We start from the raw sequence: 27083 nt of genomic DNA, 5'->3' as shown, positions 1-27083 counted from the left end.
AAGTGGTAGGAGACAGACTTGTAGGCTAAAATATTAGATGTAAATGGTTCACAATGGTGTGTAGTAGTGAATAATTGCTGTATTAGATTTTGTTATAATATGCTGACTGTATTTACTGTTCTGATATTAATGGAAGCACATGATTTTTAAAATAAATCAATTGCTATGATTTTTTGGGAATAATTCATTTAGGCTGAATTAGGTAGTCAAATTAAAAAACAAAAAATAATTTCAGACCTATCAAAGAGCTATAGTCTCAGGACATTATATTTGTGTGTGTCTGTGTATGTGTGAAAACTTTCTAAGAGTTGTTTTAATGTAATATATAAAATGTAAGTAAATCATTGGCTTGCTGACATTAGAAATTTCGTACCATGTAAGTGAAGAGTTAAAACAATCTGACTGCCTGGTGTTGAGGACTGCTTAGGAAGGGGAGATGGTTAGTGTATTGAGCATGGTTGACTGATTTATAGTTAAAACAATCTGACTGCCTGGTGTTGAGGACTGCTTAGGAAGGGGAGATGGTTAGTATATTCAGTTTTTAGTGTTCTTTTGTGAGCTTTCTATCCATCTTCATATCTACATTCAGTATGTATATGTAGATATGCACACATATTTGTGTGTGTGTGTGTGTGTGTGTATCAAGTTTAACTGCATGTTTTTCTGGTCAGGAGAAGATGTGTTTATTTGTGTCTACTGCTTCTCCTAGATTGATTGCACCTAACAAATTGTTGAACATGTTGCAGGTGCTCAGGAGTTACTTCTGACAGCTTCATTATCATCGTATATCTAACTGAAATGGTACCTTTAGTTCCATTCTTGAAATTTAAAAAAATCACCCAGAGTCCTACAACAGTTATGCAATTTCACATTTTTTTCTGGGACTTAGACCTAGCAACCACTTATAAAAATCTGGGTATGGGAGGGACCCCCAAATTGGAGGAGGGGACTTGGGAGTAGACTTAAACCTCTTCATTCTCATTGCTCTTTATGCCAGCTCTTACATGGCTCTGAGAGGAGTATTTCTAAAGCACCAATCTGATGGAAACACGCACCCACACATTTATTATTTTTTTAATTGGTTGCATAACTCTGTTAGATGCTAAGGATATAAAGATGAATAAGACGTGTTCCCTTACCTTAAAACTTCCTCTTTAAGGCTCTTTTAATTTAAGTGAGTCAGGGCATTCGTAGAGGAGTTAATCAGTCTGTATAGTCTGGGTGGTAAGTGCTACCTATGATAGAGGCAGATCCAGCATGCTGTGGGATCACAGAAGAGGGAGCTGGTAGCTGAGACCAGACTGGGAGGCCAGGATGGGCTTCCTGGAGAAAGGAATGCTTGAAGGTCATTGTGAGCTCATCTTCTATAGTGGTTCCCTCTCATCCTTGGGCAGCATTCCTGAGAGGGGGCTTACAAAGCCTTTTACCTTCTGGCTTCTGCCACCCCAGTTTTGAGCACCAGTGCACACCACATATGTGTGTGTACATATACATGCACGTACACACCACATTCACACACATGCTCACCAAGTGCTTCAGTTAAAGAGCACTGAGCAGATCATATTAGTAAGCTCTTCACCTTAGGTGTTTAACAGCTCTGTCCTCTGTGCACCATTGTACCCCTGGCAGATGTCTATTAGACCGTGAGAACACATAGTGTGCCCAGTTGCATACATAGCCATTTCCTTTTGAAGCGCAGGGCTCTGGTTCTTTGTATCTTTAGAGTCTAAGAAGCAGTGGCAGTGATTGGTACAGAGTTGGTGCTCAGAGAATGAACAGCTGAATGAATGAATGTATGAATGAATGAATTAATGAATGAACGAATGAACTGATGAAAGTGTTTATAAACTGCAAAGCTGGATAGAGAGCCCATTCCCAGTGAACTCTGGTGATGCCAGTTTTACACCACCTCTGACTGTCAGGGAGAAAACTTTCCTGAATCTTCCTTTTTTTTTTTCTGTCTTGAGAGGGTTGGCGGGAATCTGTGCGCCTGGTGGGCATCTGCAGTTGATCCAGATTGTCACAATCCTCAGTGTTAAGAGAAAGACCAAGGATGAGGTCAAGGTCATTAGAAATAGAAACTTTCACTTTTATTTCCCATTGATGGGAAAGCTCAGCATACTGAAGTTTAAGAACAGTTTGAACTGTTAAGCCCTTTCAAATATGTAGTGGTCATAGCCATCTGCTCTCTGCATCAATTGTACTTTTCTTTGTAAGTACCATTTTGGTGGTTACACCGGCAAAAGTGGCAACTGTTGTTAGCTGCAGATCCTCAGACACATGATAATTCATAAAGACTGGTTGGCATGATCCTTATCCAATGCCATTTATGGCTTATTTTGATAAGCTAAGAAATTCAAAGAGGTAAGTCGGATATGCAAAAAAATTTACATGGATTGTTTACTTAATGTAGAATTTTCTTTTGGGGATTATCTATCATTTATGCATTTATTCAGTTATTCATTTGCTAGTGTGTACCACCTCCAGCAATTCAAAGGCCTTTCCAAAGTTAAAGTAAAATTGTTGCAACCTGCATGAGTCTCACAAAATAGATAAACTGGGAAAGTGAGAGAGAGTGCTCGATACACAAAATATGACTTTCTGATGCCATTTCAAGCAGGAACCACAAAGCGCTCTTCGTGTTTGCATAGAGTTAGCCTCACTCACTCATGTACAGAAATGTCAGCCTCTCCTAAGTGTCCTTTGTGACCACACCATAAAATCGCGCGTGGTTTCATCATCTAGTTCTAAAATGTGCAGCTTAAAATGTACTTAAGAACAGTGTGTCATACATTTAAATGTAAAATTGGACTGTGTGAATATTCTTAGAATTGTATTCATAATGAAGTCAATTCAGGCAGGCACAGTTTCAGTGATATTATCAGCTTCATCTTAATAGCTTTTTCCAAAAGTTTTCTGATATAGGTTTGCCATGTTCCATTTAAACCCAGCTGTGGAATTCATTATTGTGTGCTAAATTCATTTGGCCACTGACTTTTTGAAAAGGAGAAAATCAGGCTTTTTATACACACATACCCATATAAGAGTATACACTTTAATCAGTCTTTTTTTCTTAAAAGTTCAGCTATTTGCTGAAAAAGGAAATATACTGCTTAAAAAAGGAAAATATATTCAAATAAGCAAATGTGATTGAAAATAATAATGGCTTTAATAATAGAACTTTGTAACTTCGCTGTTTAAACAGTTATTCAATTCTTGTTTTTATTTTGTATTGTAGCGTATTCTATTGCCTTATGGATATGCTATTGTTATATCTGTAGCTCAACTTTTTAGTATGTTCTTATTTTTAATGAAAAATAATATACATAAGCTTTAGGAACATCTAAGGAAAACAGATGGTTTTTCAGACTTTCTTTACCCTGAAATTAAACCTCTTGCTTTTAACTTTTGAGCTAAGAATAAAAACAAAGTTACAGATGTTCTCATACTGTGTATTAGTGCATGTTATACCCATATCCCACATGAACATTTTTATTTCCACTGAGATTTCTGATATAATCAGGTATTAAACCTGTGGTTATTTTGGCAATTATGCCTTTTACAGAAGGATTCCAACAGCTAAACCCTAAGTTAGGAAAAAAGAATATAATTTGACTTCATCTGGAAAAAAATTATCCTAAAAGATGGTTAGAACATTCAATAATAGTTTACAGTTTTTAAAGAAAAGCTCACAGGTAAAGTTCTTGACTGTTCTTTCATTAAGCAAAAAACATGAAGCTATTTTCTTTCTCCAAAGTCTCTTCAAGGCGCACGCTAGACTCAAACTCAGCACACCTTATATTCTATGCCTGAGTTTCCCTTTGTAAATTAATGGCTCTCTTCTCTCTTGTTCCTCCAAAGTTTAATTTGTACACTGCCCTACAATTGTGATTTATTGTAAAGAATATTCTCTTGTCTTTTTCTCACCTTTTCCCCAGATGAGCTCAAAGTTACTCACCCTCATTTGCCCCTGCCACCTCCCCACTCAGACCTACTATTTCCATTTTTAACTTTTGAATTTGCTTCTTCTCATCCATGACTTCAGAAGCAGCCTAAAAGTTCAAAGTAACATAGCTTTCCCCTATGACTCTTAAAACATGTGTTCAGATTTGGTATAATTGGTGTACTTAGCAGTTGAGTGCCTTAACAGTGGTGATGCTTCCTCCAAGGTTCTGTAGATAATGATGGGCATAATAAAGGCATCATGGAGGGAGAAACTTGGGCCTTACCCCTGGCTCAAACACTTCCTGCCTATGCCGCCTTAGGCATGTTATTTAAACTTCAAGTTCCTTATCCATAAAGTGGGCTAAAAATATCTACTTCACAGGTAATTGTGAGGCAAGGACTTAGCACATAGTAGACATCCTAAAAACAAAAACAAAACTAGGTTGCTTTCCCTGTCCTAGCTCCATATGGAGTGCTGTATGTAACCTGACCATGTTGTGTGTGATGAGCTTTGGGGGAAGCAGATATGAAACAGTGTCGTCTCCTTTCTGTAGCAACATCTAAATTGTCTGTCATGTGGTACTGTTAGGGTACAGAGAGTAAGTGTAAAAACTTCAGAGATGTGGAAGACTTCTGGGGAGGTGGCCATCACGTTGTGTCTTGAAGGGAAAAACATGGCTGTGAGGAGGTTGTATGAGTGCAGAGGTGAGAAGGAGCTCTGGGGACAGAGAGGAGGAGGACAGGCAAGTGAGCAGACATCACGAGTCCCTTTGGGGTTGAGGGGTCTAGTTGCAGAGCCGTGGGATGTGTTGTTAAGGCTGAAGTGAGGCCAAATTCTGACGGTCTTAGAAGTTGGGCAGAGGAGTTTAGTTATGACACAGAACATAACAAGGAGCTAAAACTCAGGTAATCAAGGTGCCCTCTTAAGTGAATTATCCTTTAGGATGATGAAGAGAAAACCCTTTTGTTTTCTCCAGTGTGGATGATATGGCTTGGCTCTGTGTCCCCACCCAAATCTCTTCTCAAATTGTCATCCCCACGAGGTGACTGGATCATAGGGGCAGTTCCTGCATGCTGTTCTCATGATAGTGAGGGAGTTCTAATGAGATCTTATCATTTAAAAGTGACCATTTCCCCTGCATGTGCTCTCGCACGCTCGCTCACTCTCTCGCTCACTCTCTCGCTCTCTTGCTCTCTTGCTCTCTTGCTTTCTGTCTCTCTGTCTCTCTCCTGCCGCCACGTAAGATGTGACTTGCTTCCCCTTCGCTTTCTGCCATGATTGTAAGTTTTCTGAGGCCTCCCCAGCTGTGCAGACCTCTGAGTAAATTAAACCTCTTTTCTTCTTTATAAATTACCTAGTCTCAGGCAGTTCTTCATAGCAGTATGAAAACAGACTAATGTAGTAGTGAAGTGGTTTTTCAGCTTTCTGACTGTGACCCATAATATGATAAAAATTTACATCCTGATCCAGGATACTCACATATACTGTATTTGTTTCATGAAATAAAAATTTTGTGAAATGATAGTTACCCTTCCAGGGCTGACTGCATAATTTGTGGGGTCCAGAGCAAAATGAAGATGTAGGACCTCATGGTCAAAAAGTAGGGAAGAATGCTGCTAAAAGTAGTTACATATGTCTTTTTCCATTTCTTCTCCGCTTCTTGACCTGTCATGGTTTTGTTTTTTTGTTGTTGTTAATTTGTTTGCTACTTACTGTCATTCTGAGTAAATAAAAATTAAAAATGTCCATTATTAATTAATACTAATTTTACTATTTATTGTGCAATGCCAATTTTAAGTGCAAAACATAAGAGCATGAAATTAATGAAATTACACAATTGGTATTTCTTATTTTGTACCTGCATATGCATCTTGGTCTATTAGAAGAATGGAAATACTGTACAAAGCTAACTCAACTGTTTTTATTTTACTTCTTGATAGGTGTACATTCTACCAACCCTCTTTACCTTAGGCTTACTGTTTAGTAAGGACTGAAGAAAAGGAGCGATGGGTAGCCTTATATTTCACTTTCCTTCTATTTTGTCATTTTCAGTGTAAGAGGTTGGCTGATATAATTAAGAAAGAACAGGACAGAATTATCCTTGGTCATTTTTATTTCTTAGAATGCCATTGCCTCCTTTCCTCCTCGGAAGCCAGTTCTGGTTTTGATAGAAAGTGTGGGCTCTAGGGGCTGTGAGCACCCTCTGTACTCCTTCACCCCTTGTTCAGATGCTGACCTAACACGCTTACTTCGTAACCACAAACACACACATATTGCACCCCTGTCTTCTCATGAGCCTGCTCCAGTTTTTCATTGAACTTTACTTACAAAGCGCACAAGTTCACGGATAAAATGATTAAGAATTTTAACGTGGTTGGTGATAGTGGAGCATTAAATCAATGGGTAGGGCTCTTCAGAGCAGGGCCCTGTGTGACTGCACAGGTCGTATACCCACACAGCCAACCTGGGTACTGCATTTGATTTTCTGTTGTCTTCTATTTTATTAAAAATAACCCCACTAGTTGCACCCCGTTAAACTGATGTTACCATCTACTAATGGGTCATGGTTGGCAGATTAGAAAACACTGGTAAATTCATGAAACGCATGGACTGTGTGTCAGGCTGCTGTATTAGAGTCCTGCTTCTACCACTTGCTGCCTGTGAACTTGAAACTATCTCCGTTTCCCATGTAAAATGCAGGTTCTAGTAATTCATAAAGTTGTTATGGGAACTAAATTATTAAATACATGTAATACGCTTAGAGCGGTGTTCATTATACAATAAATATCCTGTAAGTATTAATCATCATCATTATTAATTTATATCTTGCTGTAGGTAAATGTTGAATAAAAAAATGTTTCTTGACTATATCAGCATTCCCACTTATCCTAAAACAGATATTTTCTTAAGTTTACCAATATCTGTGTTTTCTTGTGTCTGGAAGTATGTAAAATATAACAACAAAGTGAAAGTTAATTCAACTGCACTTAATACAATGGAAATATTTTAAAAATTATAGTTCAATAAGAAATCCAATAAAAGACTACTTTTATTTCCGTTCCTCCTCCCAGATTAAAACAAGTAGATAATTAGTATTTCATAGTTATCAGTTAAGAAAGAAGCAAGGATATCTGGAAGATACCATCTGTTGAACTTAAGAAGCCAGAATTATTCCTTTTCAAATGAAATTATATGATGAACCCCAATCATAGGTTAAAATGCTTGAGAGGAATATTTTCTATCTTTTCTTTTTTTTCCCCAAAGGTTTATTTTTATTTATTTTAAAAATAGGCCGGATGCAGTAGCTCAGGCCTTAATCCCGGCACTTTGGGAGGTTGAGGTAAGCAGATTACTTGAGCCCAGGAGTTCAGGACCAGCCTGGGCAATGTAGGGAGGCCTCATCTCTACAAAAAGCAAAAGAAATTAGTCAGGTGTGGTGATGCATGCCCGTAGCCCAGCTATTCAGGAGGCTGAGGTGGGAGGATGGAGGCAGGAGGTCAAGACTGCAGTGAGCTATGATTGTGCCACTGCACTCAAGCCCTGGTGACAGAGTGAGACCCTGTATCAGAAAAAAAGCAAAACAAAACTGACAGATAAAATGGTATGTATTTTATCTTCTCTAAAATACAGCATACATACATTTTTATTATAGATAGAGAACAAATCTACAAGTCATGACACAAAATAAAAAGAACACAGAATCTGGTGGATGCTCAATCAACATCTGTTGTTGGAGCAACCTTAATCCAAGTGAAAAAAATGCTGGCTGGTTTGTTTTGATCTATTTTGAATCTTCTTCCTTGATAATTTTATAATAAACAGTACTATTTTATGGCTCATTTGAATATTTCCTATCATTAATTGAGGCTACTGAGATCTCTTTTCCCATTGATTTGATATTTCATGTTTGATTCTCTCAAATTGGGCACTAAATTAACATATAGTCATTTTGTATCTGAGTACAAAAGTTGTGTTTGTGTCAATTGCTGATATATGGGCATATTTGTGTTAGGTCATCATCTTAAAATGGAGTCCAATAGAATTGCTTAAAAGGGCTTATGTTAGGCTGTTTAAATAAAATTTGGAACATGATAGATATTGCAGGGAAATGTATCTTATGGAAAATTTGTTTTTATCTGCCTTTTATTGGCAGTAGTTCCTTGAATTGCAGACTTTATGCATAGTCAAAACAGATATGCTAAACTGAGTACATTATAACTTCTATTTTATGTTAAGATGGAAGATTAACCACCAATTAAAGTTATTATATCTTGAGCAAGGTATCGACTCTGATAAAAATTTATCATCCTCTTCAAACATTACTATGGAGCAAATATAAACACCTTAAATGCTAAGATTCAAGAGATCTCACTTTGTTTAAAGCAAGTCAAAGCACACTAATCTGTAAAATTCTACAACAGTTAAATTGAAAACACCCTCACTCAGATTTAATGAGCAATTCAGGCCTATTACCTGTGCCAATTTAGATTAGGTGAAAAAAATCCAATCCCTTTATTCAGGATGACTGATTTGCACTGATTTGCACATTTACACCGTAAACCACTTTACCTTGAGTGAGAACCACAGTTTACAGAATCACTAACACTTGTCTGAGAGTTAGATTGGCTTTGAAAGTGGTTGATACTTGCTTTATACTTATAGTAGAAACATATTATTGCTAGTAGTTGAAAGTGAATGTTGGAGCCTTGGATTATTAGAGATGTTACTCGGTAATAATTGGGATCAATAACTTTTGAAAACACATATCCAGTCCGTTTTGATTTTCATATTTGAGCTAGGTATTTAATCCTTTAAGTATATATTTATATATAATTTGGAAATATTTAGAGAATGATTTCAGTCTTCTATCTTAGGTTTATCAACTGAAGATAGATTTAGAAAATTCACAATCCTGATTTCTCTTTTGCTATTTTTTTTTTAAAGATTCTTTGTATGAATTTTTAGGAAGCCTTCTGAAGCTAAGGAGTTTTTTATGTCTCTGTCTGAAATGATTGTTAGTGATTATAGTAAATTGAATGCTTTCATTCAGGTGTGCAAGTAGAAGGTATCTTGTTGCCTGGATGTGTGCTGCTCTGCAGGTTTCTCACTTTCTTCTACTTCCTCGCAGCCCCTGACCTCCTGCAATGGATTTCTATGTTGTAACTTGTTTTGGTATTTTAGCTAAGGTTCAAACTGTAATAAATATCTGCATAGCAAGAATGGTATATTCATGAAGTACAATTCTAGTTACATTGATATTGTCAAATGAAGATGATCTCTATCGGTTTAACTTGGCCATGAGTGAATGGGAATTGTTTAAATTTCTGTACAAATGTTTGCATTTCATGAGACATGCTTGTGCATTAGAGACAGAGGTTTAGCAAAAGCTTTATGGTGCTGACATCTGTGATAAAGGCAGGAGTCAGAAGAGATGGGATTTAATCCCCTTTCATCCCTGACTGTCTTGATGGCCTCAGGCCTCTGAATTAGGTTGACAAGACTATGGTCTCTCTTTACTTCACAGCCAATCATCTTGAAAGAGTCGTCTGTACTGCTTGTCTTCACTAATTCACCTCTTTTCTTATACCACACCCCCGTGTAATCTGATTTTCATACTGTACTATAATTACTGTTACTTAGGTGACCAGATCAAGGGGATCCCCAAATGGTGGGACACTTTAATACTGATTATTCCTTTGGTGTTGACTTCCACTTTCCCGCATCTTCCTTGACAGCCTACTCTTTTTTTTTTCCTGTTACCTTTTACTATTTCTTTTCGATCTTTGTGAGTTTCTCTTCTGCCCATCCCTTAAATGTTGTTTCCTAGAACTCTGTCCCTAACCATTTTCTATTTTCATCCCAAGTTCTGAAACCCATGACTTTATCAATGGTATTCTGACTGTTCCCAAGACTACATCTTTATCTTGGAACTTTATTCTAATTAACAGACTTATATTTCTAGCCACTTGCTGGACATTTCTATCAGTATGCTGTACAGGGGGCCCAAACCAATATATCAAAATCAGACCCCATCACCTCCTTTCTAACCACCCCCATCCCCTTCCTTCTCTCGTCTGGCCAGTCTTGATGAATAACACTGTTAACCATGTAGACAACCAAGCCATAAACCTGAGAGTCCTTCTTCAGCTCTTCTGTTTCCCTCAACTCCCACATCCTGGTAGTCACGGAGTCCTGCCAATACAAGTATTCAATGTCTCTTGTTGCATTCTGTTAATCCTTCTGGCATTGCCTTCATCCAGGACCTGCGGTGTGCAGAGCAGTGCTGAGATTCCACCAAGCAGTGCCGCCCCCTCAGCCGGGACTGGTGCTGATGCAGACTCCTATGCTTCGGAGCATCCTGACCCATCATGGCATGCTTTGTTTCCCATTTCATTGCTTTGAAATCTCCTGGCTACCAGCCTCACTGATCTCCAATTTTAATATGTATTGCCTTTGGTGGCTTCAGTCTGACCCAGTTTCAGGCATTCTTTCCTACAGTCTTGCCTGGTCTCACTCTGCCATGATATCTCCACCTCAGCAATATCAGTCCTAGGTGGCTGTGGGTGATAACACTTTCCATGATCTCCCCCTCCACACAGCCTGTCATGAATCCTCACCTGCTTCTGTCCAGGCAACTCTGTTTCCAGGATGCTCCCTCGGCCCCATGCACCCCACTCCATGCTTAAAGTCCCTTAGCTGCTCTTCATTATCTTCATGATCAAGTTCAAATTCTTGGTCACATCAGACAGCCTTATACCCAGCCACTCCTTATCCCTACAGCCTTGCTGCAGCCACACGGATCTGCCTGCAGTTCTTGGAATACAACCTGCAATGCCTCCACGCCTTTGCATATGCTGATTTTTCTGTCCAGAGTGCCTTCCTCTGCTCCTTAATGACTAATTTGTCTTGTCTTTTGATTTGCAGCTTCCATCTCTCACAGCCTTCTTTGACTGTTCTCCTCTCCCCATTGTTTTTCCTTCCTACTTTATGCACTGTCTTAACAGCTTACATATACTTGCATGCTATGCTTATTCTGTGCAGTTGATTTTTCCATGTGACCCCCCGGTAGATAATACGTATCCTGAGGTCAGTGCCTTGTTCATCTTTCTGTGGCGGGTGTCTAGCACATGTGGGAGCATGAGGAAGCTCAGAAAATGTTGCATAATAAGGAAGTAGTGAACACAGAATTTTAAAGGAATTTAAAACAGTACTATGTGTTTTTGTTACAGGCAGATACTTCATTTGTTATGATGATAAATCTAGAGTATAGAAGTATGGCTAACTCTTCTGATACAAGGTCATTTGGAGGAAGTTGGACCAACCAGAATTAAGAAGAGAAATTGTCAATTTTAGGCCAAATAAGTAACTGCAAGTCACTGGGGTGGAAAAAGGAACAATTCAATTATTCTGATGAACTAAAACTAATTTGCAGTGTAATTTTTATAAGGATGCAAAATTAGAAATGAAGAATTAAAGCTATGTATACTTGTTGGTTTAGGTAAACCTACTCAGAGGTACTTAATTATTTTCAGTCCCACTTATCAGATACAGACTTTAGAAATTGTATCATAATTTATATAGGTTAGGAAATAAGCATTAATTATACATATTGTAAATAATGTGCTTTATTCTTTGTACTCTGAATATTTCTGATTTTCATGAGAATCTGAAATATCTGTATCTAAAAATAACAGAAGTGTAGGAATAAGAACAAAATTACCTGTGATCTGGGAAATCAATGATAATAATCCTACTTTTGTTTTCTGTCTACACTTAGAATATTTTGCTACACCTATTTAAAGTTAAGGTTAAATAACTGTGGTGATTAAAATCAATTCTATGCAAATAGTTAATAGTCAAATGTATACATCAATTGCATAACAGATGAGATTTAATACCCTGAAATGGGAGTTGGAGAATAGAAAGAAGCCAGATATTTCAAACTACAGTTAAGAAAACTTAGCCCATATAAATGTGTGGATAAAATTATTTTTATGTGTTATTAAAAATTGCCAGAGAAAAATATGACTTGTGATATTCTTGTTTCTGTAAAGAGCTTCCATTTGAGCTGATGGGACATAATAAGACATGTGGAGAAGATTAGTGATTAAAAAAATTTGGACATTTGGGTTGTATCATTGTATTCAATTAGAGGCACTCAGAACATTAGCTCTCATTTGATTAGTTTTTCAGTCTTCCTTATGATGATTTTTTTATATTTAATCCAGAAAGGTGATGCAAAGAGGGGTATTATATAAGTTGTGACAGGGATCCCAGGAGAGTTGGCTAATACCCTTTCATAAGGAAGTGTTATTACATGTGAACCTGCCCTTCCTCTCTACCTCATTACTTGCTAAGCTTCATAAAGACCCTATCCTACTGGGTCACCTTTCTGGAAATGCTTTCTTTAATTTTCAACAAGATGCTGTGATGACAACAATCTATATCTGTAAAAAGTTGTATAAAAATTCAATATATTTCACATGTGAATGTAGTTCACATTAGCACTAAGCTAATGAAAATTATTTTTATATCACCTTCTTACCAATTTTAATTTTAATTTTGCCTCTGGTGACTGAGGTGACACATAAAGAGTATTGCCTTATAAATGGATTGACTTTTTTTTCTTCTTAGGATATTATTTTATATATTGAATGTCATAAACTCCTTGTTCCCCACATTTTTTGCCAGTACCATGCTGGTTTTAAAGAGCTACTTTAAAAAATTAACACTTTCTTTTAAAGTTCATTCAACATTTTTATTATTATAGGCAGTCAGTGATAAATCATAGTAAAAGAGCTTCTAGTTAATAGATAACTAAGATTTTTATAAAGTATTTAGAACTGGACATTATGATATTAGTTTTCTTCTTATCCTCATAAATCTCAATCAGTTTCAAACACTAAACATATTAAAATATGGATTATGATACCATTTAAGAATAGTTTTTAGTAATTTTGGTGAGAAAGCAAGAATGGTAGGCTTAAATTCTGATTAACTACTTGAAAGTATCATTAATTATTGGGTAACTTTTAAAATTTGAGAATATTAAATAATTGTAATATTGTTAAACTGAAGTACTGATAAATTGCAACAAGGAAATGCTTTCATTTCAGCTGTCCTAGTTGCAGAAAAGCTAAAAACACACAAAGCATTTATTTCATGTTTCAGTAGGGGAAGCAGATTCCTATTTATTATGAACAGTACAGTGGTGATATGACTTCCCTACCTCAGCAGCTCTGCTTTCATTTTGTAAGCAATAAAATTCATAAGGGATAAGTGAAAAATAATTGAGGAGCACTTTTATTTTTACTAGAGTGTTTGTTATGGCTTTACCGTGTAATATACACTAAAATGTCTGTTCACGTTCAAAGAAAAAAAGATGAGAGCTGAATTTGGGTGTAGTGTGCATTCAAGCATTGAATTTGATCCTTCACGTAGTAATTGAATGAGAGCAGTATTGTGTATCAAATTTATCCTTGCTTTTTAGTTTGTTAGCAAATGGCTTTTACTACAAAGGTTTTTAGGGCAGGGTAAGACTTAAAAAAATAGAATCACTTTCCTCTGGAAGATGTGTGGGTGTCTGGGGTTGGTGGTAGTGTTTTGCACCTGGTAGGAGAATGAGAAAGAGAAGTATTTACAGTTAGGGAAAGAAAACAAAAGGCAGGAGGCTCAAAGGAGGGTTTTCTGACCACTGTCTTTTTGGCAGGAGGAGCAGAGGGTATCTGAAAGGCCTGTTTTTGCCCAGCAGGTATCTGCAGGACTCAGAAAGTGGATCTGTGGTGGCCACTGCAGATGTTCTTTCCGGAAGAACGCTTCCCAACATTTCTTGCACCAGGGACCAGTTTTGTGGAAGGCAGTTTATTCAGGGGCGTGGGGGGATGGTTCCAGGATGAAACTGTTCCACCTCAGATCATGAGACATTAGTTAGACTCTCGTAAGGAGCGTGCACCCTAGATCCCTTGCATGTGCAGTTCACAATATGGTTTGTGCTCCTATGAGAATCTAATGCTGCTGCTGATCTGATGGGAGGGTGGAGCTCAGGTGGCAATTCTCGCTCACCTGCCGCTCACCTCCTGCTGTACAGCCCAGTTCCTAACAGGCCACAGACCACTTCCAGTCCGTGGCCCTGGGAGTTGGGGACCCCTGCTCATGCACATAATTTCTAGACACATGTTGTATCATTTTCCTATGGCTGTTGTGACAAATCACCGCAAACATGGTGCCTTAAAACAACACAGATTTATTATCTTACAGTTCTGGAGATCAGAATTCCAAAATGGGCCTTACTGGGTTACAACCAAGCTGTTATCAGGGCTGTGTTCCTTCTGGAGGCTCTAGGCAAGGATTCATATCCATGGTTTTTCCGGTTTCTACAGGCTGCCTGCATTCCTTGACTTGTGGCCTTTCCATCTTCAAAGCCAGCAAGGGTGGCTCAAGTCTTGTTTGCACTGTATCAGTCCCACTCTGGGCCTCCTTCCTCTTTTTCACTCACAAGGACCCTTGTGATTATATTGAGTTCACGTGAATAAGCCAGAATTCTCTTCCCATCTCAAGGTCAGCTGCTTAGCAACCTTAATTCCATCTGCAACCGTAATTCCTCTTTGCCATGTCATGTAACATGCTCACAGTTTCTTACAATCAGGATGTGGACATCTTGGGGGTGGGAGGCATTATTCTACCTACCACCAATAACGTAATTTGTTGATCCCTTTGTAGGTTGTACCTCAATCTGTCTTCTTTCTCGTCAGTTCCCTTTGTTCTCCTCTCTACCCTCCATCCAAATGCTATACTGCCAAGTGTGGCCAGATTGGGGCAAAACCCTGTAAGAACATGAAGAATTAATGCACTGGGCTAGTGGCTAAGTTGTTGGCTCCTTACATTCTACTTCAATACAGCAAATATGTTTTAGTGCTGGGGATGGAACAGTGAAAAATAGGGACAAACTGCCTGATCTCTTGGAGCTTACACTTTGGTGGAAACTGACAAACACAGTAAGTGCAAGGCAGAGAATTAAACCAGGGCACTATGAATGAATGAGTGGCTACTGGAATTGGAACAAGGAGGGTTTCCTGAGATCTGGCTGATGGTGTGAAAATGGGGAAAGAACTTTTTAGGCAGAGACTCTGTGAAGAACAAAGCCATGAGGCAGGAGAGTTTTCTAGTGAGGAACAGAATGAAGGTCAGTGGAGCTTGAGTTTAATGTGCAAGGAAAAAGATACGAAATGCAGTTTGAGGAGGAGTTAAGTGCCAGATCACATCTCTGTAAGCCATGGTAAGGAACTTGGATTGTATATGTGATGGAACAATGTTGGAGAGTTTCTAAGCTGTGGAATTAAACACTTTTTAAATAATCTATTAAGAGCACTTGGCTATTGTATGGAGGATGATTATGAGCTAGCAAGAGTGGAAGAAGAGGGACACTAGTTTGTAAGCTGTTTTAACAGCCCATCCAACAGATAATGGTGATGAGACCAAGTTGGGAGTGGAGATAGAAATAAATGAATATATTTGAGATACATTTTAAAAGGAGATTGAATTGAGAAGATTGACAATGGAATGGATATAGAAACTGAGGCCAGGAAGGAAATAAAGATAATTCCCAGATTTTGGGATTGAGAAGTGGTGCCATTTCCTGGGTTGGGGAATCTGGGGGATGAGCAGTTTAGGGTGGGGAACCAGAGTTCTGTTTTGACCATGTTAAGGTTGAGGTGCCTATTGGACATCCAAAGTGAAGTGTCAAGTTAGGCAGTTAGATAGATATATATGTTTTGGGATCTATAAAGAGGTCGAGGCTGAAGATACATATTAGAGAATCACTGGCACATTGATGGTACTCAAATGAGATTAATCTAGAAAGTGTGTAGATAGAGAACCTGATCCACAATGCAGCTCAGACGTGGGCCAATATTTACAAGTTGAACAGAGGAGGATGGATTGGCCAAGGAGACTTAGGAGAAGCTTCTGGTAAAACCAGGAGGGTGAAGACAGACAGACAGACACACACACACACACACACACACACACACACACACACACACACACACACACACACACACACCCTGATACTGCTGCATTAAAAGCTGCTAAAAGATCAAGTAAATGAGATAATAAATATTGTCGTAATGATGGTCATTGATAATTTTGACAAGAATAATCTCTCTGGGGTGCTGTTATAGAAGATAGATTAGAAAGAGCTGGGGAAAGTGTGGGGGTGAGGATGAGACCGCGACTCTAGACAGCTAAGCACCAGGTGCTCTGCATTCTGAGATGATGCGCCATCCCATTATTACTTTTCCCGAGCTCACTTTTACTACCTAGAGAAGAGTTACTTTTATATGATACACAGGCATTCTGTTATTATACTTGCTGTGTCCAGTTAGTTTTAGAGGAAGCAAAATTGCTAAAACTCAAGACGTTTCATGAGCAGTTGAAAATTATACTAATGCTCAGTAAAAGGGGGCTCAGAACTCCTGAATGTGTGCAGAACTATTATTGGCACACTAAAAAGTTCACAGGTGGACAGTGTGTGGCAAAAAGGATCACTTACCTGTTGACATTAGTACGTAGTAACACTAAGTTCCTGTTTTTATGAAAATCCCAAGTGACACTAAAACTGCTTCTGTGTCTCATTGGGGACAAAACACCTCAGCCCTAGTTGTCACTCACCCTTCATGAGTCGTGGTAGAATAGCTGATGTTGCTGTAGCAATAACTAGAAAACCATGGCACGTAATAACGCTGTCATGGTCTAAATCCACAAATTTACTGTGCAAGTTTAAATTAGTAGTAATAAAGGGAATATGGTAAGGTTTTGAAGTGCTCAAATAATGTTGCCCTTGATAAAAAAGGTAATACTTTTGCAAATTTCTCATGGAATCTATACTTGCAAGCAGGTGTTTTAAATTTTCAATGTTTTATCTTTGACTTTGTCCATGAAATGTGTCTTCAGTTGCTTTTTACGATGGCATCGACAGAGGGGAAACATATTCTTATTATATCATTCGGATTCTTTTCCATTGCATTTTGGCCTTGTTGGCAATTCTTTGGCGTCAAATGATTTTAATTTTCTAATTTAAGGCCTAATTTACTTTTGAACATTCACATTGGCCCACGGATCTTGGCCCTGGATGAAGTGTATATGAATACAGATTCTATTACAAATAATACTTGCAGACAATGCCAAAAAGTTGGTGTTTATATAATGCTTTGTATTGTTAGTTCAGTTTAAAGAACATGGCAAAACCTGTTAGGAGGCTGACATTGTGCTAGGCACAGGACAAAAATTGTGGTCTGTGCCTAAAGGAGCTTGTGGTCTAGCAGGGAAGGGGGCAGAATTGGTAAAAGAAATTGATTAAAGTAAGTGTGATCATGAATAAACGCAGTATGTGGGAGGAAAAAGTAGTGCAGAGGGGCTGAGCACAGTGGCTCATGCCTGTAATCCCAGCACTTTGGGAGGCTGAGGAGGGTGGATCACCTGAGGTTGGAGTTCGAGACCAGCCTAACCACCATGGAGAAACGCTTGTCTCTACTAAAAATACAAAATTAGCCAGGTGTGGTGGCACATGCCTGTAATCCCAGCTACTTGGGAGGCTGAGGCAGGAGAATGGTGTGAACCTGGGAGGCGGAGCTTGCGGTGAGCAGACATTGCGCCACTGCACTCCAGCCTGGGCAACACAGCGAGACTCCATCTCAAAACAAAACAAAACAAAACAACAAAAAAAGAAGTAGCACAGAGGAGGGAGCTGTTGGTTCTGTTTTGTTGTGGGGTTACAGGATAAGATCAGAGGAGATTTTCATGAAACATTGGCAGCTGAGTAAGATTTGAGCCATGAGTAAGTCTCCCGATGGGCCACCACCCAGGGACAGGGTAGAAGTGGCAAACTAGACATGGAAGGCATAGGGTGAGACATGAAAAAGCATAGCGGGTCCGTGACCTGCAGGTTCTTTGGTCCTAACTGCACATGGGCTGTGACTGAAATTGCTCCATTTGATGAAAATGATCTAAATCAAGGTGAAATTGAGGGGATGTCAATGGAGTTGAAGAGTCAGGGTATTTAAGGGTGTAGAGTGGCTCATCACATGGTGTTGAAGTTACTCAGATGGTGACATACAGGGTTGGTTAGATTTCCTTTAAAATGAAGTAGAGGAAGCATTCAAAGAAGAGGCCGAGGATTCTTTTGAATTAATTGTATCAAAATCAGGATGCCCATGAGATAATTTTGGAAGAGAGAATTTAATACTGAGCAGGGTGGGTGAGGACACATGGGTGTAGGGGGTGTATACAGCAGGAGGGGAATCAACGTGTGAGAAAGAGATTAAACCGGGGCTTGTCTTTTGTCTTACATCTAATAAATATTAACTGAGGACTTACTCTTTGCAGTGCACCATGCTTATTCTTGGAAAACAAACTGCTAAGATAGGAAAGGAGCTACAGGGTATGAATGTGGAAGAGTAAACATCGCATGTCTCTGTGATGGTCTCCATGGGATACAAAACCCTCACCAGCAGCCCTTTCATATTTTCCAGAGTGACTATTATGCAGTAGATCTTAGTGCATATTTACCCATCAATCAGATGAATAGTATCTATTCATTAAAAATTCCTATTTTGCATTATTCATTATTGTCCATTAATTAAAACATGGTACCGCAACATGCAGCTATTTATTATGTTTTCAAGTAACATTTAGTGACATGAGAAATGCTCATGATATGGTTTTAAAGTAAGAAATGATTTTAAAAATTATATGTACAATAAGATCCCAGTTTTACGAGTGCATGTGTCTGTGTGTGTGTGTGTGTGTCTGAGAGAGAGAGAGAGAGAGAAAGATAGATGGAGTGAGGGAGGGAAGGAAGGAATTGTCAAAATATTAGTGATGGCTATCTCTGGGTCATGAGATTAAACATATTTATTTTTTCATCTTCCAAGTTTTCTAAAATGCATATAAACAATTTATAATCAAAAATACTATTTAAAATAGTTTTCTCGAAAAGTTAATATTCTGCCTTTAATTTTATATAACGTTTATGGTAAAAATGAAAATTCTAGTAGGCCTATCACAAAGGCCTTTCTAGCTGTTCTGCCTTTTTTTGATCACTGTTTATTCTTATGAATTCCTTTCTGATCTTCATTTCTTGCTCTGTGCTGTTAATGGCAATGGCTTAAACATTTTGGTTCACTGATAAACACATCCTCCCTCCACACCTGAGGCAACCATTTAAAAAAAGTATTTATATTCTCTTTGTGTCACTGTGCACAGCGTTGAGCTTTGCTGATTTGTCTCTTTGCTGTTTATATCCTTATGGTTGTCATTTTCCATTCCAGTGCCCTTTCAATTTTATTTTATTTGTTGTTATCGATTGCATTCTTCTTTTCTGGTAAAATGCTTATTCTAAAACACATCTGCAAACCATTCGTAGCTCCGCTTGGATACAGTTAAACATTTCATTGAATGTGAGTATTAAGACTGTATTCCTTTTGTATCTATAGGCCTGCCTTTGTAGTCTCTTAGTAAGCAAGTGCAACATTTGGACACAAAATGTCATCCAAAAAGTCACGTGCATAGGTCATAACTGTAGTCTACTGAGTTTAGCATCTGACTATGATGGTTGTTTTTCAAGGTAATTTCAGAAGGTAGAAATGAATGTCAAACATACCTATTTTTCTTCACTCTTTCCCTCCCTTCCTGTTTCCTTCCTTCCTTCTTTCCTTCATTCCTTCCTCACTGGGCTGTATATTTTCAGCTTCCATAATACTCTGCTATTGCCCTTCCTCATCATTCACCTTAATGGAAGTATGTTTATCTCTGTCTCCTCATTGGACTGGAAGCAACTTGAGAGAACAGTCCACATTTCATTCATATCTTAGGCTGTCTCCTGGGTTCACATCCTGCCTTGCATATAATTGGTCCTCAACAAGTGTAAAAATATATTTTACATTTAATTAAGAGTGACTTCATAGCTTTAGCAATACGAAAGATTATTAGATAAAATAGGTTAAATAATTATGCTCTGGGAAATAAGCTTCCATTAGAGAAATAAAGGGGGTTTTAAGGCAAAAGATAAAAATATATTTTCTAGACTGTAGGGGTAATCAAATATTGTAATAGATTACCAGAGAAGGAGGTAAAATCGCCATCCCTGGAGAGCCTTAAAAATTGGACAGAGAAAACATCTGTGAGAATGGCCAAAGCACTAAACCTGTCTTGAGGCAAGTAGATAGACAGAATGACAAATGGTTCTGCAATTCTTTGATTACTTGGCCTGAAGAAGAGAAGGCTGAGGGGAGACATTAAAACTACTTCAAATATGAAAAACAGCTATTATTGCTTTCCAGAGGAAAACAAGTTGAAGGAGCGTAACCTAAAGTCAGAGATTTAGTTTACATTTTATAGTTAAGGATTTAAAGTCATAGGTTGTGAAAATCTTGTGGAGATCTGCAGAATAAATGATATTGATTTTTTGGTGAGATATGGAAAGTCAACTCTATGATTTGGCTGCAGTAAAAACATTTTTTATAATACTCTGAATAGAGAGAATTATTCCAATACATTATATTGAATGCATAGCATTCTCTTGGGAAAGGTAAATTTCTAAAAGTAGTATTTTAAAGCAGCAAGCATTTTCACTGTTTTGTGAATAGGAGGGGAGAACTGGGATGATAGTTGTGAATTTCTTCTCATCTCAGTGCCTGTACAAAGGGCTATGTTAGTAAATCAGTAGCCAAAGGGTGAACAGGAGCTTCGACAGAACTTTACCCTGCTGGGTCAGCCTTGTTTTGACCACTGAATGTTTTCTCAATGAAAATGTGGAACAACTGGGGGTGGTGTGGTGGTCAGAGGAGAGGGGTGCACAAAAATACTATCAACTAAAAAGGGAATCCAAATGTCTATTAAAAATAAGCATTTGATTGTAATTCCAGCATTCAGCCACACGATGTCACAATTGGATTTTGATTTTCACTGTGTGTTTGTCTCAATAGATGAAGGCATTTTCAAAGCTGGAGCAGAGAGGTCTGAAACACGGGGGGCAGCAGAAGTTCAAGAAGATGAAGATACTCAGGTTGAGGTTCCAGTCGATCAGGTAATCTCCATGCCTTAAAAAAAATGTGTAAGACAATTATAGTGTTTTTTTTTCAAGTTTTGTGTTATCTCCTACATATTGTTCCTATACCTGTATGAATTAAACCCTCTAAGGTACTATGTGGCTGATCAACCTTAAAAACATAACAAAACACCCATTCTTTCTCCTAGTATTCCTGTGAAGAATAGCCATTTAGACCAAGTCTTTTTAAATACAGAAAATGGTATTTCCTTAATAAAGAGCATTGAAGAGCAAGACGGGATGGGATTAGGTATGAGATAAAGAGTGATAAAGTTTGATATAAAAAGGGTATTGGTTTGGGATTTTCATCTGGAATAAAAGTACTTACCCACTTAGAAAAGCATTTTTTAAAAATTATACTTTAAGTTCTGGCATGCATGTGCAGAACGTGCAGGTTTGTTACAGAGGTGCCATGGTGGTTTGCTGCACTCATCAACCTATCATTTACATTAGGCATTTCTCCTAATGCTGTCCCTCCCCTAGCCCCCCAAACCCTGACAGGCCCCAGTGTATGATGTTCACCTCTCTGTGTCCATGTGTTTTCATTGTTCAGCTCCCACTTATGAGTGAGAATGTGTAGTGTTTGGTTTTCTGTTCCTGTGTTAGTTTGCTGAGAATGATGGTTTCCAGCTTCATTCATGTCCCTGCAAAAGACACGAACGCATCCTTTTTTATGGCTGCATAGTATTCCGTGGTGTATATGTTCCATATTTTCTTTATCCAATCTATCATTGATGGACATTTGGGTTGGTTCCAAGTCTTTGCTATTGTGAATAGCGCTGCAGTACACATAAGTGTGCATGTGTCTTTATAGTAGATTGGTTTACTATCCTTCAGGTATATACCCAGTAATGAGATTGCTGGGTCAAATGGTATTTCTGGTTCTAGATCCTTGAGGTATCACCACATTGTCTTCCACAATGTTGAACTAATTTACACTCCCACCAACAGTGTAAAAGTGTTGCTATTTCTCCACATCCTCTCCAGCATCTGTTGCCTCCTGACTTATTAATGATTGCCATTCTAAGTGGCATGAGATGGTATCGCATTGTAGTTTTGATTTACATTTTTCTAATGACCAGTGATGATGAGCATTTTTTCTTATGTTTGTTGGCTGCATAAATGTCTTCTTTTGAGAAGTGCCTGCTCATATCCTTTGCCCACTTTTTGATGGGTTTGTTTTTTTTCTTGTAAATTTTTTTAAGTTCCTTGTAGATTCTGAATATTAGCCCTGTCAGATGAATAGATTGCAAAAATCTTCTCCCATTCTGTAGGTTGCCTGTTCACTCTGATGATAGTTTCTTTTGCTGTGCAGAAGCTCTTCATTTAATTAGATCCCATTTGTCAATTTCGGCTTTTGTTGCCATTGCTTTTGGTGTTTTATTCATATGAAGTCTTTTCCCATGCCTGTGTCCTGAATGGTATTGCCTAGGTTTTCTTCTAGGGTTTTTATGGTTTTAGGTCTTACATTTAAGTCTTTAATCCATCTTAAGTTAATTTTTCTATAAGATGTAAGAAAGGGGTCCAGTTCCAGTTTTCTGCATGTGGCTAGCCAGTTTTCCCAACACCATTTATTACATAGGGAATCCTTTCCCCATTGCTTGTTTTTGTCAGGTTTGTCAAAGATCAGATGGTTGTAGATGTGCGATGTTATTTCTGAGAACTCTGTTCTGCTCAGTTGGTCTATATATCTGTTTTGGTACCAGCATCATGCTGTTTTGGTTACTGTAGCCTTGTAGTATAGTTTGAAGTCAGGTAGCATGATGCCTCCAGCTTTGTTCTTTTTGCTTAGAATTGTCTTGGCTATATGGGCTCTTTTTTGGTCCCATATGAACTTTAAAGTAGTTTTTTCCAATTTTGTGAAGAAAGTCAATGGTAGCTTGATGGGGATAGCATTGAATCTATACCTTACTTTGGGCAGTATGGCCATTTTCACAATATCAATTCTTCCTATCCACAAGAATGGAATGTTTTTCCATTTGTTTGTGTCCTCTCTTATTTGCTTGGGCAGTGGTTTGTCCTTCCCCTTGAAGAGGGCCTTCACATCTCTTGTAAGTTGTATTCCTAGGTATTTTATTCTCTTTGTAGCAATTGTGAATGGGAGTTCACTCATGATTTGGCTCTCTGTTTGTCTATTACTGGTGTATAGGAATGCTTGTGATTTTTGCACACTGATTTTGTATCCTGAGACTTTGCTGAAGTTACTTATCAGCTTAAGGAGATTTTGGGCTGAGATCATGGAGTTTTCTAGATATACAATCATGTCATCCACAAAGACAGACAATTTGACTTCCTCTCTTCCTATTTCTATTTGAATACCCTTTCTTTCTCTTGCCTGATTGCCCTGGCCAGAACTTCTAATACTATGTTAAATAGGAGTGATTAGAGATGGCATCCTTGATTTGTGCCAATTTTCAAAGGGAATGCTTCCAGCTTTTGCCCATTCAGTATGATATTGGCTGTGGGTTTGTCATAAATAGCTCTTATTATTTTGAGATATATTCCATCAATACCTTATTTATTGAGAATTTTTAGCATGAAAGAGTGTTGAATTTTATCAAAGGCCTTTTCTGCATCTATTGAGATAATCATGTGGTTTTTGTCATTGGTTCTGTTTATGTGATGGATTACGTTTATTGATTTGTGTATGTTGAACCAGGCTTGAATCCCAGGGATGAAGCCGACTTGATCGTGGCTGATAAGCTTTTTGATGTGCTTCTGGATTCGGTTTGCCAGTATTTTATTGAGGATTTTGGTGTCAATATTCATCAGGTATACTGGCCTGAAATGTTCTTCTGTTGTGTCTCTGCCAGGTTTTGGAATCAGGATGATGCTGGCCTCATAAAATGAATTAGGGAGGAGTCCTTCTTTTTCTATTGTTTGGAATAGCTTCAGAAGGAATGGTACCAGCTCCTTTTTATATGTCTGGTAGAATTCAGCTGTGAATCTGTCTGGTTCTGGGCTTTTTTTTGGCTGGTAGGCTATTACTGCCTCAATTTCAGAATTTATCATCAGTCTATTCAGGGATTTGACTTCCTGGTTTAGTCTTGGGAGGGTGTATGTGTCCATGAATTTATCCATTTCTTCTAGATTTTCTAGTTTATTTGCATAGAGGTGTTCACAGTATTCTCTGATGGTAGTTTGTATTTCTGTGGGACCAGTGGTGATCTCCCCTTTATCTATTTTTATTGCATCTATTTGATTCTTCTCTCTTATTAGTCTGGCTAGTGGTCTATTTTGTTAATCTTTTCAAAAAACCAGCTCCTGGATGCATTGATTTTTTGAAGGGTTTTTCGTGTCTCTATCTACTTCAGTTCTGCTCGGATCTTAGTTATTTCTTGTCTTCTGCTAGCTTTTGAATCTGTTTGCTCTTGCTTCTCTAGTTCTTTTAATTGTGATGTTAGGATATCGATTTTAGATCTTTTCTGCTTTCTCCTGTGGGCATTTAGTGCTACAAATTTCCCTCTAAACACTGCTTTAGCTGTGTCTCAGAGATTCTGGTACATTGTGTGTTTGTTCTCATTGGTTTCAAATTGCTTATTTATTTCTGCCTTCATTTCGTTATGTACCAGTAGTCATTCAGGAGCAGGTTGTTCAGTTTCCATGTAATTGTGTGGTTTTTCATGAGTTTCTTAATTCTGAGTTCTAATTTGATTGTACTATGGTGTGAGAGACTGCTGATTATGATTTCCATTATTTTGCATTTGCTGAGGAGTGTTTTACTTCCAATTAAGTGGTCAATTTTAGAATAAGTGTGATGTGGTGCTGAGAAGAATGTATATTCTGTTGATTTGGGGTGGTGGGTTCTGTTGATGTCTATTAGGTCTGCTTGGTCGAGCTGAGTTCAAGTCCTGAATATCCTTGTTAATGTTCTGTCTCGTTGATCTGTCTTATATTGATAGCGGGTGTTAAAGTCTCCCACTAAATTTGTGTGGGAGTCTAAGTCTTTTTGTAGGTCTCTAAAAACTTGCTTTATGAATCTTGGTGCTCCTGTATTGGGTGCATATATATTTAGGATAGCTGTTCTTGTTGAATTGATCCCTTTACAATTATGTAATGGCCTTCTTTGTCTTTTTTGTTCTTTGTTGGCTTAAAGTCTATTTTATCAGAGACTAGGATTGCAACCCCTGGTTTTTTTTTTTTTCTTTTTTTCTTTCCATTTGCTTGGTAAATATTCCTCCATCCCTTTATTTTGAGCCTATGTGTGTCTTTGCACATGAGATGAGTCTCCTGAATACAACACACCGATGGGTCTTGACTCTTTATCCAATTGGCAGTCTGTGTCTTTTAATTGGGGCATTTAGCCCGTTTACATTTAAGGTTAATATTGTTATGTGTGAATTTGATCCTGTCATTATGATGCTAGCTGGTTATTTTGCCCGTTAGTTTCTTCTTAGTGTCGATGGTCTTTACAATTTGGTATGTTTTTCAGTGGCTGGTACTGGTTTTTCTTTCCCATATTTAGTGCTTCCTTCAGGACCTCTTGTAAGGCAGGCTTGGTGGTGACAAAAGTCTCTCAGGATTTACTCGTCTGTAAAGGATTTTATTTCTCCTTCGCTTATGAAGCTTAGTTTGCCTGGATATGAAAATCTGGGTTGAAAACTCTTTTCTTTAAGAATGTTGAATATTGGCCCCCACTCTTCTGGCTTGTAGGGTTTCTGCAGAGAGATTCACTGCTGGTCTGATGGACTTCCCATTGTGGATCACCCCACCTTTCTCTCTGGCTGCCCTTAACATTTTTTCCTTCATTTCAACCTTGGTGAATCTGACGATTATGTGTCTTGGGGTTACTCTTTTTGAGGATCATCTTTGAGGTGTTCTCTGTATTTCCTGAATTTGAATGTTGGCTTGCCTTGCTAGGTTGGGGAGGTTCTGCTGGATAACATCCTGAAGAGTGTTTTCTAACTTGGTTTCATTCTCCCTATCACTTTTAGGGACCCCAATCAGTTGTAGGTTTGGTCTTTTCACATAGTCCCATATTTTCTGGAGGCTTTGTTCCTTTTCATTATTTTTTCTCTAATCTTGTCTTCATGCTTTATTTCAGTAAGTTGACCTTCAATCTCTGATATCCTTTCTTCCACTTGATCATTTCAGCTATTGATACTTGTGTATGTTTCACGAAGTTCTTTTGCTGTGTTTTTCAGCTCCATCAGGTCATTTATGTTCTTTTCCAAACTGGCTATTCTAGTTAGCAATTCCTCTAACCTTTTTTCAAGGTTATTAGCTTCCTTGCATTGGGTTAGAACATGCTCCTTTAGCTTGGAGGAGTTTGTTATTACCCACCTTCTGAAGCCTGCTTCTGTCAATTCATCAAACTCATTCTCCATCCAGTTTTGTTCCCTTGCTGGTGAGGAGTTGTGATCCTTTGGAGGAGAAAAGGCTTTCTGGTTTTTGGAATTTTCAGCCTTTTTTACTGGTTTATTGTCATCTTTGTGGATTTATCTACCTTTGGTCTTTGATGTTGCTGACCTTCTGATGGGGTTTTTGTGTGGATGTCCTTTTTGTTGGTGTTGACGTTATTCCTTTCTGTTTGTTAGTTTTTCTTGTAACAGTCAGGCCCCACTGCTGCAGGTCTGCTGGAGTTTGCTGGAGGTCCACCCCAGACTCTGTTTGCCTGGGTATCACCAGCAGAGGCTGCAGAACAGCAAAGATTGCTGCCTGTTCCTTCCTCTGGAAGCTTTGTCCCAAAGGGGCACCCACCAGATGCCAACCAGAGCTCTCCTGTTATGAGGTGTCTGTTGACCCATGCTGTGAGTTTTCTCCCAGTCAGGAGGCATAGGGGTCAGGGACCCACTTCAGGAGGCAGTCCGTCCCTTAGCAGAGCTCGAGCGCTGTTCTGGGAGATCCACTGCTCTCTTCAGAGCCAGCAGGCAGGAATGTTTAAGTCTGCTGAAGTTGTGCCCACAGCCGCTGCTTCCCGCAGGTGCTCTGTCCCAGGGAGATGGGAGTTTTATCTATGAGCCCCTGACTGGAGCTGCTGCCTCTCTTTCTGAGATGCCCTGCCCAGAGAGGAGGAATCTAGTGAGGCAGTCT

The 27083-nt window shown here is 38.5% G+C and overlaps 1 protein-coding gene across 1 annotated transcript in view; it reads left to right on the top strand.

The window, feature by feature from the left end:
• DCDC2 (doublecortin domain containing 2) overlaps positions 1–27083 on the top strand; it is a 184015-nt gene that overhangs the window by 132636 nt on the left and 24296 nt on the right. The window contains exon 9 of the mRNA XM_016954988.4: positions 20929–21029. Within this exon, the coding sequence (XP_016810477.1) occupies positions 20929–21029 (101 nt within the window). The remainder of the gene's footprint in view (positions 1–20928; positions 21030–27083) is intronic.

The sequence above is a fragment of the Pan troglodytes genome, chromosome 5 (assembly GCF_028858775.2).
Source record: "Pan troglodytes isolate AG18354 chromosome 5, NHGRI_mPanTro3-v2.0_pri, whole genome shotgun sequence".
NCBI classification, from domain to species: Eukaryota; Metazoa; Chordata; class Mammalia; order Primates; family Hominidae; genus Pan; species Pan troglodytes.
The sequence above is the reverse complement of the archived record's forward strand: the minus strand, read 5'-3'. Positions and strand labels throughout refer to the sequence as shown.